Source organism: Trichomycterus rosablanca, chromosome 4 (genome assembly GCF_030014385.1).
Source record: "Trichomycterus rosablanca isolate fTriRos1 chromosome 4, fTriRos1.hap1, whole genome shotgun sequence".
In the NCBI taxonomy this organism is placed as follows: domain Eukaryota; kingdom Metazoa; phylum Chordata; class Actinopteri; order Siluriformes; family Trichomycteridae; genus Trichomycterus; species Trichomycterus rosablanca.
Genome location: NC_085991.1, coordinates 32,716,587 through 32,732,302, shown reverse-complemented (window position 1 = coordinate 32,732,302; position 15,716 = coordinate 32,716,587). Strand labels below are relative to the sequence as shown.

Sequence of the window (15,716 nt, the reverse complement as noted above, 5' to 3'; positions counted from 1 at the left end):
CCCGCCCTTCACTATCTCTGATTGGTTTAGACCATGATATTGGCCTAATGTGTGTCTGTTGTTTTTTTTTTCCCTCGGACGCCTGGTCGCACCGGTGCGACCTGAGATTTTTTTTAGTCGCACCATTGAGAAATTAGGTCGCATGTGCGACCAAATTGGTCGCACTCTAGAGCCCTGTTAAAGCACATGCTCAGATGACTTTGAGAGTGTGGCTTTGATCTACTCATCAGAAGCTTGTTTAAGTCAATACATTGGCAGCCATGCTGTACCTGTTATAAACAAGGTCATACTGAGAAGTTCTTGTTATGCTAATTGCTGATTGTGATTAGTAATGAAAAACGTTATAGTAAATTTAAAACTTGCAGTAAGTGCAGTAATGCTCACTGGTGCTCTCAGACTTTTGGCACACATTGTACATTTACCTGTCTTCACAAGATTTGACTGTATATGTACATGAAAATACGAGGGATCTTTAAAAACTGAGAGAGCTTATAGTCTGGATTTAGTGCCATCTGATTTCCACCTTTTTGGACGCTCAAAGAAGCTTTAAGGGGAAGAAGATTTTCATGTGATGATGATGTGAAAGCAGCGGTGCATCAGTGGCTACACTCTCAACCAAAAACATTTTTGTTGATAGCATTAAAAAGTTGGTTTGACGCTGGGAAAAATGCATCAGATGGTGACCATGTAGAAAAGAGATGTCATTTGTTTTTGAAAGTGCAGAAACTTTTTGAAGAACATTTGGCTTATTTCAGTGACCCCCGTGTCACTCAGTCATATGCACCATACACACCCACTCCACCACTTGAACACACTGGACGGGGTTAATTTGTCCCACTGCGCTGCCTGTCATTGAGATCAGCATTGTTTGCTAGCTGTTGACAGTTTTGTGAAAGACAAGGAGATGCTGAAAGCAAGGAGGGGTGTGAAGAAACGGAGAGACAGGGTGAGAAGGCACTGAGAACAAATAGAAGGTCCAGCTGCTCACTTTTTGTCCTTGCTCGTCACACGGCTCAGCTGAAAATAAAGCTTTTGGATTATTTATAGAGCAGCACGTTACCTGAAAAACCCTGGTATATAATTCCTACAGGTGGCTGCATGCATTCAAATATTCAACAGTGTATGAATTTGTCTCGTTTATTAATGATCTGATCTGGTGTTTTTAAAAGTTGTATGTAATTTGGGCTAACAGTTGAAATATTGATAAAATATTTGCCAGAAGATTGTGGACACCCAACATGTAAACCTCATGTGAGTGTTTTCTGCATGTTAAGAAGACTTTTTAACAAATTTCAGGAAACATCTGCAGGGATTCTCTTCCATGCAGCCACTTGTGTAGCCAACGGCATTTGCCACTGATGATTGACTATAAGGCTTGCTCCACAGTAGGTGTTCCAGTTAATCCCAAAGTTGCTGGATGGCATAAAAATCAGGGTTTGGTGCAGGCCGGTCAACTACTTTAACAACGACTTTTTGTTTGGTGATGGTAGGGACCAGAGATGTTCACAAGTCACAAAATACGAGTCCGAGTCAAGTCACAAGTCTTTAGGCTAGAGTCTAAGTCAAGTCACTAGTCAATATAATATACACAAAACATATATTGGAAATGTAGCGTAGAAATAAACAAATAAAGTTCAGATAAAGAACAACAACAGATTAGCAACTGTATTTTGTTGTTTTACTTAGTGCCTTTACTTTCCTAGTCATTGTGCAAATGAATGTAATTTCCAGGTACCAGTTAAAAGCTTAAACTGATATGTTTTGTTTTCATTGCAAAACAAAAGTGCTAGATAAATCATGGCACAGCGGCCAAAATCCAAAACACAGCAAAAAAATCATAACCACTGCTTACCTTAGCTTATGTTCTTCCAGATGCTATTAAATTTATAACCGTCTGTTGTCCCATTAGGAATAAAATCCGTTATTTTGTAAATATGTGCTTATAATTAAAAACCTCCAAACTTTTCTCGGTTGTGAAGTAAAACACTAACTCGAAAGCCAATCAAGCGTTTCATTGACACATCATCTGTGTGATACAAACGGAATAAACGCAAATAACAGCATTTCTTACAAAAAATTAAAATCAGAAGGTCTGATTGGTTCAGAAAGCGGTCTTTCAACCATTAGCGCCAATTCTGTAGGAGTGTTCCATTCACCCCAGTTGTTTCTGTGAAGTGCACTACGTAGGGTATACACCATTTTAAGTGAGATTCCAATCCAAAGGTAACAAAAATGTTCAAATAAAGTGAACTTCAAACTGTGTAGGGAGGTGGGAGCAGCGCTTCATCACTATGCCGGAAGCTGGCTGTAACATTTACCCATTGCGTGCCTTGTGGGTTAAGATGGCCGGAGCGTTATTAAAGAGCAGAATATTTATAATAATAATAATCATATAATTAATATAATAATAATAATAATAATAATAATAATAATAATTAGATTTCGAGACTCGAGTCCCCATCTCCGGTAAGGACCAATTCAAACCATTGCTAAATGCAAAAATGCAAAACATTCTACATTCATTATATGTTGTTGCATAATATTTCCTACCACTTCAACTACGCCCAACACAAACAACGAAGGCCAGGTTCACACCGTTTTTCTTTCAGCACCAAACTTACAGTTGCCAGCATTGTTGACAACTGTAGTGCTCTCTTGGCACCAGCCCAACCCTGTTTGAGCTGTTAGACTGGTTGACTATGATCCATAATTGATAACTCCAGAGAATACATTTCTACAGCTCTATTTTGTAATGAAAGTATACTTTAGCATTTGGGTGTGGTTATCTGAGGATCGTGTGCACCTGTTTGTGTGCACCTGAACATCATATTGAATGATGTAACGGAGAAAAAAAGGATGATTTGTGATACATTGCTGTCCTATTATTTGAGCTTGTGTGCCTACCACTTCAAAGCTGATCTGTTGTTGCTCCTGGATGCATTCACTTCACAATAATAGTATGTACAGTGTAGCAGGACAGCTGCTTGCCTGAAAGAAGCCAAAAGTTACTGAGCTCCTTAATGTGAGCCACACTGCCAGTTTTTAATTGACTTTGTTTTGCTATGTGCTGACTGATGCTGAACCTATAGCCATGCAGTATTAAATACTACATACTTGTTGTACTGTAAAATAAATAAATCTATAGAGTTTTGTTCACGTATTCAAATGCTAGTAATTTACAATACTTTTTACAATTTACAATTATTTTTAGGCTTATTTCCTTTCCCCAATAGGCTTCCTACAAGAGGCAATGCATATATATTAGGGCTGTCGAAGTTAACGCGATAATAACGCATTAACGCAATCTCAATTTAACGCGATTAAAAAAAATAGTGCCGTTAACGCAAATTCTATTGTAACCGACCGTTGTAGTGATGCACTCGCTTAATAAAGAAATAAATACACGCTATATTTACAAGTTGTTGGGAGCAGAACACTTTATTAACTCCTTCTGTTACAGTCCTGAATAGCGCACAGTCAGCGTGTTAGCCAAGCATGCTAATTACATGAACTATGGAAGGCCCAAAGGGTCAAAACACACTCACTTCGTGTAGAAACGTCCATCAAACCATTCACGATACAACCACAGAAAAGTCTGTTACAATAACTACGCCTTTTTCCACCTAAAGCACCGCTGATCTACAATGTTTGCTGATTTTAACCTACAATCTGACATATATACGAAGCCAAGGGTCTCTTCTGGATAGTATTACTGCCTAGTATGTGAGTAAATAAAACTCCCTTACAGTTTTCTCTTGTCCCAGCAGTTTTTTAACATAAGTACATTTAGCATAAAATGTGTTCACCATTTTAATTGTAACATTTCACTTAAAAATCCTTGTTTTCTTCTTTAAAAAAAAAAAGTGATTAATCGCGATTAACTATATGAAATTATGAGATTAATCGCGATTAAAAATTTTAATCGTTTGACAGTCCTAATATATATACATTGATCAGCCATAACATTAAAACCACCTCCTTGTTTCTACACTCTCTGTCCATTTTATCAGCTCCACTTACCATATAGAAGCACTTTGTAGTTCTACAATTACTGACTGTAGTCCATCTGTTATTCTGCATGCTTTGGTAGCCCCCTTTCATGCTGTTCTTCAGTGGTCAGGACCCCCACAGAGCAAGTATTATTTAGATGGTGGATCATTCTCAGCTCTGCAGTGACACTGACATGGTGGTGGTGTGTTAGTGTGTGTTGTGCTGGTATGAGTGGATCAGACAGCAATGCTGCTGGAGTTTTTAAATACCGTGTGTCCACTTTATTAGACACTCCTACCTAGTTGGTCCACCTTGTAAATGTAAAGTCAGAGACGATCGCTCATCTATTGCTGCTGTTTGAGTTGGTTATCTTCTAGACCTTCATCAGTGGTCACAGGACGCTGCCCATGGGGCACTGTTGGCTGGATGTTTTTGGTTGGTGGACTATTCTCAGTCCAGCAGTGACAGTGAGGTGTTTAAAAACTCCATCAGCGCTGCTGTGTCTCATCCACTCATACCAGCACAACACACACTAACACACCACCACCATGTCATTGTCACTGCAGTGCTGAGAATGACCCACCACTCAAATAATACCTGCTCTGTGGTGGTCCTGTGGGGGTCCTGACCATTGAAGAACAGCATGAAAGGGGGATATAAAAGCATGCAGAGAAACAGATGGACTACAGTCAGTAATTGTAGAACTACAAAGTGCTTCTATATGGTAAGTGGAGCTGATAAAATGGACAGTGAGTGTAGAAACAAGGAGGTGGTTTTAATGAGATAAACTAGGTCATAATAGGGCTGGGCGATTTTGCAAAAAAAAAAAAAAATCTCGATTATTTTAAAATAATACCCGATTGTCGATTACGATTTAGATTTTTTTGTTCTTGTATAATGCAATTAAAATAAGACTCAAATTTCTTTTTTTTGCATTGTAATTAAAGGCTGCAGAAGTGCAAAAATAGTAACAGCACCACCTATAATTATCCTTTTAAGGGACTCAAACTTTATAACAATAACGATATCACAATAATTAACAATAATTAAAACAAAATAGATCTAAATTGTATATCCTTATCTATCTATATCTAAGAATCGCTCACAAACAACTTTTATTTTAAATAATGTTCAGCAGAACCTCCTTACATTAGGAAAAAAACTACAAAAAGTTCTTTACATGTTTCTTAAAAGGAACACGAGCCTGTACTGTGCTGTTTCCACCACTGAGTGAGTCTGTATCAGTATCTACACTGGGGGGGCATCAAGTGATCACTCAGCTCAGCTTTGATTTTATCCTCTTGTGATTTGGGGGGTGGATACAACATTTTAAACATTTAAGGATGTGTAATGTGTCATTTTAGTCCCATAAAACTTTCAAACTGTATTAATCACTATTATGTGTCGTAGAATGATTCGATTCTATTGAACGGCCCTTTAAGCCAAAATAAAGGAACCGATTCGCGCATTTGGGAGTCGTTACATACATACGACTCTTTAAAAGGAACCGAGACAAAAGATCCGACTCCCTATCGCAGAATTCACTGCAGCAGTTTCCCAGACGCGATTTTTTCACTCAGTAGCGGATGTGATTTAAAATGTAGCGAATTACAATTCTTAGTACAAAACTTAATTAAGTAAAAGCAAAATTACAGGCTGTAAAATCTACTTTTACAAGTACACAAAAAAACGACTCAATTACAGTAACGCGAGTAAATGTAATTCATTACTTTCCTGATCGCTCTCATCGGCTCCATATTTTGATTCAGTTCAGCGGTGTTTGATTCAGTGAATCTTGATTAAACTCTTCTGTTTGTGTCTCGTTTTGCCGATCATGTTTGCGCTCCTTATTACTGAATCTAACCGTTACCGTGTATAATCCTTGTTGTCTTCTGTTTACTGTTTTGGTTTTCGCTGGTTTTGGACTCTACCTGATTTTGTACACTGTTTTCGCCCTTTTTATATTAAACTTTCCCTGATTTATATTCCGCGAGCGTCTGGTCAGTTTCTGCTTCGTGACATGTTGGTATTTTAATTAAAATATAAAGTATGTAAACAATCGCGATTGTCACATTCTAACATCGGGTGAAAACGTTCATGCGAATTAACCGAATTCATTGTGAAAATCGCCCAGCCCTAGGTCATAAACCAAATTGATGAATCAAGGTGTGTGAACATTCACATCTTTTCATGAACAGTCAGTGCCAGTCTGTCAGCAACTTGTTAAAGAATCAAGCGCACAACAGAGCACTTTTGTCTTTCAGAAGTTCTATGTAAGTGTAAGCATACTGGAAACAGAAACAGGAATCGTGTTTGTGTGTGTGTGGTCTTTTTTAAAATTTTGGTGTTCCTTTATTTTGTGATATTTGTGCGCGTGTATGAGTGCATGGGCTAGACCACTAAATTTGTATGTTTTCCACCTGCTTGGGTACGGCCCTATTGGTGTGATTACATTGAAGGGAATGAGTGCATGAACAAATGATACTTTAACAGTGTAAAAAAAAAATGAAAATAACATTAGAGAACTGCCGCGATGAATAATAGATCTCCATGGAAACACAATTCAGTCATTTACTATAAAGAAATGTGTGTGTGAAGTCAGTTGCAAGTGTCTGGTTTTCTTTTTACTTGAATCTGTGCAGACCAACACACACCCTGATAAATCTGCAAAGAAGTGCTTGTGAAAAGCTGAAAAGGTCAGTCTGATCCAATCGGTCTGTTTTCTGAAATTAACATTAGCAATGAATTAGATCATCAGCAGAACCTTAGCAACAATGTAATAACAGACCAGTCGATCCCATCAACCCCTGACAAAAATCAATCAACACCAGGTATTGGCAGAGATAAAATCAGCAACGAAGAGTGAGAAGAGAAGATTCTTGGACAGAAAGAAACGGTTGATTCTGAACTCAGTCTGATCTTTTTCTTTCATTGTTGATAGTTCAGGGTTCTGGCAGGAGTTGGTTGAGTCAGTTGGTTTACTCAGATTGATTGACAAAATGAATGTGTTTACATTTTGTCTTATTGGTCCTCCTGGTAGTGTGTTATCGGAAATGCAGTAAATCTGATTATTAGCATCTACACCCTACTATGTAAGTACCTAGTAAATACCTCTTTGGCAGATGTTGCAGCAAAACCCTTTTATATCCTCCTAGGAGATGTTATTTATCTGTAGATTATGGTCAAGATCACACACACATTCAAGTACAGTTGTAACTTTTTAGGCAGTGCGATGCTTTGGGCAATGTTCTGCTGGGAAACCTTGGGTCCTGCCATCCATGTGGATGTTACTTTGACACGTACCACCTACCTAAGCATTGATGCAGACCATGCACACCCTTTAATGGAAGTGGTATGATGGCTGTGGCCTCTTTCAGCAGGATAATGCGCCCTGCCACAAAGCAAAAATGGTTCAGGAATGGTTTGAGGAGCACAACAACAAGTTTGAGGTGTTGACTTGGCCTCCAAATTCCTCAGATGTCAATCCAATTGAGTATCTGTGGGATGTGCTGGACAAACAAGTCTGATCCATGGAGGCTCCATCTCACAACTTACAGGATCTGCTGCTACCATCATGGTGCCAGATATCACAGCACACCTTCAGGGGTCTAGTGAAGTCCATGCCTTGACAGGTCTGGGCTGTTTTTGCACCAAAAGGGGGACCAACACAATATTAGGAAAATGGTCATAATGGTATGCCTAATCAGTGTAAATTGTCCTGTAATAGAGTAATGTACAGTGAGAAAAGTAACATCTACAGGAAAGCATGTATAATCTTTATACTTCCTCTGTATCACCCACCCCTACCTGGAGATTTGGACTTTTTATAAACAAGTTCTTGGGAGGTAGAAAGAGAGGATGATTAAACATAACATGATATTACTGATTGATGTTTCTAAGCAGTCATAAAAAGACTGTGATGTGTTTAGAAAGAGACACAACAGGATTGTTGGGATTTCCTTTTGTGTTGTCTGTAAATGTGTGTGGGGGAGAAAAAAAAAAGAAAGACAACAGTACATTGTGGGTGTGAGTAAGGGTGAGTGTACTATCTGGATGATGTAATAGTAGTTCCACCCATGCCAGTCTCCTGTTGTATCTATATGAGGTCATACACATGCCCACACATACATAGACAAACATTGTGCCAAAGTCTACAGTCTAACCACCTACTGTGTACTGTACTGCAGTGTGTGTTGTTCGGGAGGGTAAATGGTGAAGAAAGATGACCTCTGAAGCTGGAGCGGTTTACTCTGTGCCTGTCAGCAATCTGTTTGCATCTCCTCTTTCCATGCCCTCACCTTTGTGACTATTCCGGTCTGAGTCCACCCATCAGTGAATAGGCACAGACATTTGATTGTTGTTCTTCCTGCTGTCCAGTGTTGATCTGTGCATCCTGCTAAACTGATATTTATAAACTACAACTACTACTATTTCCCAAAAAGTTGGGACAGTTTGTAAAATGCAGTGAAAATGAGGATCTATGATTTGTTAGTTCTCTTAAACGTTTTTTTACCTTACAAAAGTACAAAGAAAAGATTTTTACTGGCCAGCATAATTGTTTTGTAAATATAAACAATTTTAAATTTGATGCCTACAAAATGCTCAAAATAATGGCTACATGGCAGAGCTGGGATTCAAACTCTCAACTTTTCAGTTGATAGTCCAAAGCCCTACCCACTAGGCTACCACTGTCCCTAAATCATCTAATAAACTGTAATAAACATAGCACCATGGGCTCGTGAGTACTTTGAAAAATCATTCATGTAATAAACTGTAATAAACATAGCATCATGAGCTCGTGAGTACTTTCGAAAATCATTCACTTAACACTGTTCTGCTGCATCAAGAAATGCAACCTGGAACTCAACCTGAAGAAAAAGGCATACATCAACTCTATGCAGAAATGCTTCCAAGGCCTCTGGGTCAGCGCTCATCTCAGTGAAAACCTGTGCAGTGGTCAAGTGAGTCCACGGCTTAGCTTGTTCTTAGAACAATGTTGGGTTTTCAGACAAAGAGGACATCTGTCATGGTATGGGGATCCATCAGTGCCCACAGCATGAATGATTTGCATATGTGTGTAGGTACCATTAACCTGAAGGCATATAATGAGAGAGGCGTATGCTGCCTTCAAGGTGACATCTTTTCACAACTGCACAACTGTATATCCAATGACTGCTGCTATGCATATTTGCACCTTAAAACAACTTAAACAACTTAAAAGTTACTTAAAATAACTTAAAATGCTGCTATATTCTTAAACATTGCACAATTTCTCTGCACCTTAAACAACTGCTGCTATGTGCCTTTTTTACTACCTTAGTTTACTTTTATTTCTATTTTTACTCATTGTATATAAAAGTTTTTTTATAGTTTAAGTTTATATTTAAAAAGTTTTTATACTGAGTTTTTTATTGTGTTAGTTTGATTTTTGTTTTTATGTATAATACTTAACGTTTGGAGTGTGCACATGACAATAAAACTCTTGAATCTTTTCCAGGCAAAGTCCATGGTTATTTATCAAGACGGTGCAAGACCTCATTCTGCACGTCCTGTAACTAACTGTGTGGCTATGTATGTGCAGATTACATGTGTTTGACTGGCCTGCCTGCAGTCGATTCTTATCTGATTCTCCTCTCTGATTCTTCCTACTGAAAATGTAGAATTAGACGAGAGTGACCACAGACTTTGAAAAAGCTGGTCTGGTATTAAGAATAGGCAAAAATTCCTCATGTATAACTGCAACAGTTGGTGTCCTCAGTAAAGGTGATGTAACATAGTGGTAAGCAGGCCTCTGTCCCAACTTTCTTGTAAGTTTGTTCCTGGTATCACATTTTAAATGTGTTTATAGTTACAAAAATACAATAAAGTTGAGCAGTGAAACCATTAAAAATCATTTCTTTGTACTTTTGTCAGTTAAATAGTTTCATGATAATGAACAAACCACATATTACTGTTTTTACATATTACAAAATGTTCCAACTTTTCTGGGAGTGTCATTTGTAGTTTAGAAAATGAGTAGTGAGTGTATGGTACTGGGAGTTGTTTCTTAAGTAGCATATTATATCCTGACGTAAGGTTGTTAAGGGCGCTCTTTTGGACTTTGATCAAGTTAGTCTTTGAAGGCAGAAAATCCAGAGTGCAGTGTTTTAGTCTGCGTTATTTGCATTTGAAAACCCAACACACTTTACATTTTACAGTGGTGCACTTTAATTACTTCACCTCCTGAGGGTCTTTTCTTTTAATTACAAAGGGCAAAAGCTTCCCTTTTAACCCGAAGACATCGGTGTGTATGACTGTCATGTTGGAATAAGCTTTTCTGTCTACACATAAATGGGTGCTTTTAAATGCACACTAATAGTAAATTATTATAGGATTACAGCGCCTTTGTGCATTCATTTTACCAGCCACTTTATCATTGTCAGGCACAAGGCAGGATTACTGGCCAGGACAAGAGTACCAGTCCAACCTAGGGGCAAGTTAAACTGTCAGACACAGTAAGAACATGTGACACTCCTCACAGTTAGACACCAACGACAAGAATTGAGCCCAGGTCCCTGGAACCTATTGAATTTCATAAATTGCCTATCAAGTACCATTCCACAATAAGCAGGTGAATTTGTAAAGGTATCATGATTGGGTATTAAAGGAGGATCCACCAAAGGCTTAGTCTTTGCTGGAAAGATGTCAAATGAGAAACAACTCAACAAAACTTGCAAATAATTTAGTTGCTTTATCTTCTACCATACATAATATCGTAAAAAGATTCAGGTAATCCAACCTAAACCATCAGGTAAAACTATCAGACCCTGGAAGAACACGTGACTTATCACAGGCAGTGACCAATGACAAGATTTGAGCCCAGGTCCCTGGAGTCTAATGACTTTAATTGAGGACCTAATTGTAAAGCTGCCCATTTAAACAGCATACTGTGATATTTGGAAATGTTATCAAAAAAGATAAAGCAAGGTCATCAAAAATCAGTAAGCTACTTAGTTTTCAGTCACCCAATCAGGTCTCTTTTATTAATGTATGTCAGATATCTGATCTTATGCATTTTCTACACATTTGGAGACACAATACATGCAGAAGACATGTGGTTCCAAACCCAGGCTGCATCTCAACTAAAACTATTATATAAAACACTACATCTATTAAACTATTAATATTATAATTGTTAGGCAATTAAATGAAAAATAGATTTTTATAATAATTTCTTGTTTGGGCCAAACTGGCTCTTCAAATCCTTTCACAAAAATCAGCTTTCTATTTAAATAAAGTCTCAAATTGGAAGTAAAGGGTTATTGGCTGTTGATTGTCAGTCAAGTCCAGTGTGAGTCCACTTAACTGTGTAACACTATTAATGTCATACAGTACAATTGCATGATTATTGAATGATGATGGTTGATTATTATTGGAACCAAAATTTGCATCCTTAATTGTAATGTAACATTAGAACATAGCTACTAGGTGGTCTAACTAAGGGTTAATAAAGTGGCACATATGTATCCTTTAATAGTTTGAACGTTAGATATGCTTTGTTCAAATCCACTGATGAATCATGCTACCCTTTCTTTCTTGGTAAATATTTAAAGGGTCTCAGTGTTATAATAAGTAATGACCTTTACACTGGGATGAATACTTTCACACCATTTTTTTTTATATTTTAGCTATTTAGGAGCAGTTAATCATTTCAGAATTATGTTTTGAGTGAATAAAGTTCAGAGCGTGTTTTTGAAGTTATAGATCTTTATAATGTAATTTGTTTTGATATTTCAAAATAATATCATGGAAGAAATAATACGTCCCCACGCTTCCACGGTAATGAGTCAGCCATGCACTGGGGTGGTAAAAATGAAAACCCAACATACACACCTTAGGGTGTTGCAGTGGTGTTGAGTGTCGGTACCGCCTTTTTAGAGCATTCGCACCTGTACCTCTAACCAGCTTCACCTGTCTGCCTAGATCACACACCCACAGTAACTGCAACCCTGATTTGTAAGGTCACAGGGGAGTCAAAGAACTCTGCTTAAGTAATTCTACTACAAGCTTTGTTTCACCCTAGTACAAGTGGAGACTGTCAACACAGTGTCTAGTAAATTGGGCTTCTTAAGCGAGTTACAGGTGATTTATATAGTTCTAAGTAGGTAAATCAGTAAAAGTCAGGTAAATCCATACAATGCATGCCATACATTTATTTACTTATCACGCAAATAGAAGCTCATCCTATGCTTAAGAACATTTAAATTTAAAGCATATTCAATGCAAAATTGTGTGCATAAACGTTACTACACTAAATATACACATTCTATTGCACCAATGCACACAAATACATCGATTAGGCAAAACATTATGACCACCTTCCTAATATTGTGTTGGTCAAAACTGCCAAAACAGCCCTGCAACTGCGATGCGCTGTGTATTCTGACACCTTTTCTATCAGAACCAGCATTAACTTCTTCAACAATTTGAGCTACAGTAGCTCGTCTGTTTGATCAGACCACACGAGCCAGCCTTCGCCCCCTATGTGCATCAATGAGCCTTGGCCGCCCATGACCCTGTCATTTGTTTACCACTGTTTCTTCCTTAGACCACTTTTGATAGATACTGACCACTGCAGACCGGGAACACCCCACAAGAGCTGAAGAGATTCTCTGACCCAGTCATCTAACCATCACAATTTGGCCCTTGTCAAACTCGCTCAAATCCTTATGCTTGCCCATTTTTCCTGCTTCTAACACATCAACTTTGAGAATAAAATATCATTTGCTGTCTAATATATCCCACCCACTAACAGGTGCAGTGATGAAGAGATAATCAGTGTTATTCACTTCACCTGTCACTGGTCATAATGTTATGCCTGGTCGGTGTATAAATACACATAATACACATACTAGTTATAACATAAGAAATGGAGATATGAATACAGCTGTGCAGAGTGAGGTGGTGTGGGATGTGGGTGTGGTGTAAATAATCATGTTGGTGGGTCATTGACTTCGTGGCCCTTGCTGTTCAGTCTGTAGCCTAGGGTGGAGCTGAACTGGCTGGTCCTTGACTTGATGCTTCTTTACCTCTTGCTACTCGACAGCTTTAGGACCAGCCAGTGGCATGAGTAGGTGTGTAAAATGCACCCTGAATGGTCATAAAGGTTTACTAGCATTCTGTCTGGCCTCATACTGCTGCACCTTCTCTCTTTGCTGGAATCAGTCCTGGAGTATCCTGAATACATAGAAAGTCCCTGGTGGCATCTAAAGAAAGCAGTTGCAGCACAAAAGCATTTACACAAGTAGAATGAGTAAAGATTGCACATTAGAGATGTCAGAAGCTTGTTAGTATTTTCCCAAAATCACTTATTAGATGCTTCACAAAGTACTGAAGCCAGGGTTTGAATAATAGTGCACATGGACATGAAAAACTTATGTTATCAAAATTGCTTGTATGTATCAATAATTATCGATACTTAATTGTAAGTATTGTAATTATCAATAATTATCATTAACAGATACCTTCAACCCTATTTATGATTTGTTGGCATCTGTCAGTGTTGTGCTGACACCTGACTCAGCAGAAAGAACAGTGTTATGCAAAACTCTGCACCTCCTGTAAGTTATCAAAATAAGCTTATTATTTTGTTTGTTCCTGTACAGCCCTCCTCCGATTCCAAAGCGGGAGGACGTTCCAGCATGGCACGGCCACGCATCTCAATCAGCACAACTACAGATGAGCAGCCTCACATTGGAAACTACCGTCTGCTCAAAACCATCGGCAAAGGAAACTTCGCTAAAGTTAAACTGGCCAGGCATGTCCTCACTGGAAAGGAGGTAACTAGAGGCTTTGATCTATCTCATGTCCTTGTTCTCTTTCTGTCTGCTCATTCTTCACTTATTTATCATTCTTTAATTTTATCACAGCACCTCATAATGTCACTTGGTAGTGTGTTTGGGCCCCCACATGCCTGTTTGTGCTCCTGACAACATCTGGGAATGCTCCTGATAAGATGGCAGATGGTGTCCTGGGGGATTTCCTCTCAGACCTGGTTCAGGGCATCAGGTCTGGAGAACATGAGGGCCAGTCAAGAGCGTCAATGCCTTTGTCATCCGGGAACTGTCTACAGACTCAGGCTTCTTGAGGCTGTCCAGAGAGATGCCTCCCCAGACCATCACTAACCCACTGCCAAATTGGTTTTGCTGGATCATGTTGCTCACCACGGCATCTCCAGACTCTTTCACGTCTGTCACATGTGCTCAGTGTGAACCTTCTCATCTGTAAAGAGAACAGGATGTTAATGGCAGACCTGCCAATTGTGGTGTTTTCTGATGAATACCAAACGAGCTGCACGGCACAGGTCTCACTAGAGGATGTTGCACCCTCATGCCACCCTCATGGAGCCTGTTTTTAACAGGCAGAAACATGCACACCAGTAGCCCCTTGGTAGTAATTTGTTAGGGCTCTGGCAGTCCTCCTTTATTTCCTTCCTGCACAAAGTAGCAGATTCCGGTCCTGCTGTTGGGTTGATGCCCTTTTATGACCCAGGTCCTGGTATCTCCTTCATGCTTGAGACTGTGCTAGGAGACACAGCAAACCTTCTGTGGTGATTGATGTGCCATCGTTGATGAGCTGGGCTACGGGTGCAACCTAAATGGGCTGCAGGTACCACCTCATGCTACCAGTAGTGACACTACTAGTAGTGCACTAGCAAAATCGCTTAAGCTTCCTAACCGGACAGACTGATATCCTTGAAGTTTAATTTACTTAAGTGTTATACTGTAATGATTAAGTCTTCTTCATTTATATTTATGTCTAATTTTTTTAGGTGGCAGTGAAAATCATAGACAAGACACAGCTCAACTCTACCAGTCTTCAAAAAGTAAGTCAAGGACAACTTATTCTGTATTCTTCTGCTTTTTTTTTTCTTGTGAATGATCTGCATTAGTGTTAGAATTATTTGAAGATTTTTATAAAGGAAATACAATCATCATATTACGTAAATAAAAAATTATGAAGGGCTCATTTGGCCTCATTTATTTCATTATTAATCAGAATCCAGTTCTGTCATATAAAGTGTTTTATGACATGGTAGGACATAAATATAATATTGATTAAATAATACATACATGTTAAAAGCAATTTGATCTAATTAGCATTATATAATATAATTTGGATTATATAAGATACAGACAAACAGGATTTAACTCGTGAGAAAGCAAAAGTCTTGTGTGACCACAAATCACTAACAAGTTGTTCCTCAATCATCCTGACGAGCATAAAAGGATGCTGTACAGAGGGATAATGATAATTGTGCAAGGGACCCACAAAACAAAGATTGTCTGGGGACAGGGGCCCCCATGGTTAACCTGACATGGGGCCCAAAATTTTGCATATTCGCTGCTTCTAATTCATTTGAGACATTTCTTAACCTTTACCCAAATACCTAATACACAGAAACACCTTTCCTAACAAATCTCTCCTACAATAATACAAAATATAATCAAGCAAACTGTTTCTCATCAATGAAAAAAGACTAAACGTTTCCATAATGTAAGCCAAGAACAACTTTTTCAAGTTGCAAGAATTACACCCATAGCACATAATGTCTGTGTAGATAGCACCGATAGCACAGCTGAGATTTGGACTCGGATCTCAGCGGTCCTGGGCTAGCTTAATAGACTGCTGCAACACATTTGTCACTGGGCTAATTCTGACCATTTATTAAAAGAGGAGGGGTGGCT

General features: G+C 38.6%; 1 protein-coding gene across 4 annotated transcripts in view; it reads left to right on the top strand.

Moving 5' to 3' along the window:
• Positions 1 to 15,716, top strand: part of mark2b (MAP/microtubule affinity-regulating kinase 2b) — a 72,217-nt gene that overhangs the window by 16,454 nt on the left and 40,047 nt on the right. For all 4 annotated transcript variants that reach the window (XM_062994190.1, XM_062994189.1, XM_062994188.1 and 1 more), the window contains exons 2-3: positions 13,635 to 13,808; positions 14,801 to 14,854. In XM_062994190.1, coding sequence (XP_062850260.1) covers positions 13,635 to 13,808; positions 14,801 to 14,854 — 228 coding nt within the window. The remainder of the gene's footprint in view (positions 1 to 13,634; positions 13,809 to 14,800; positions 14,855 to 15,716) is intronic.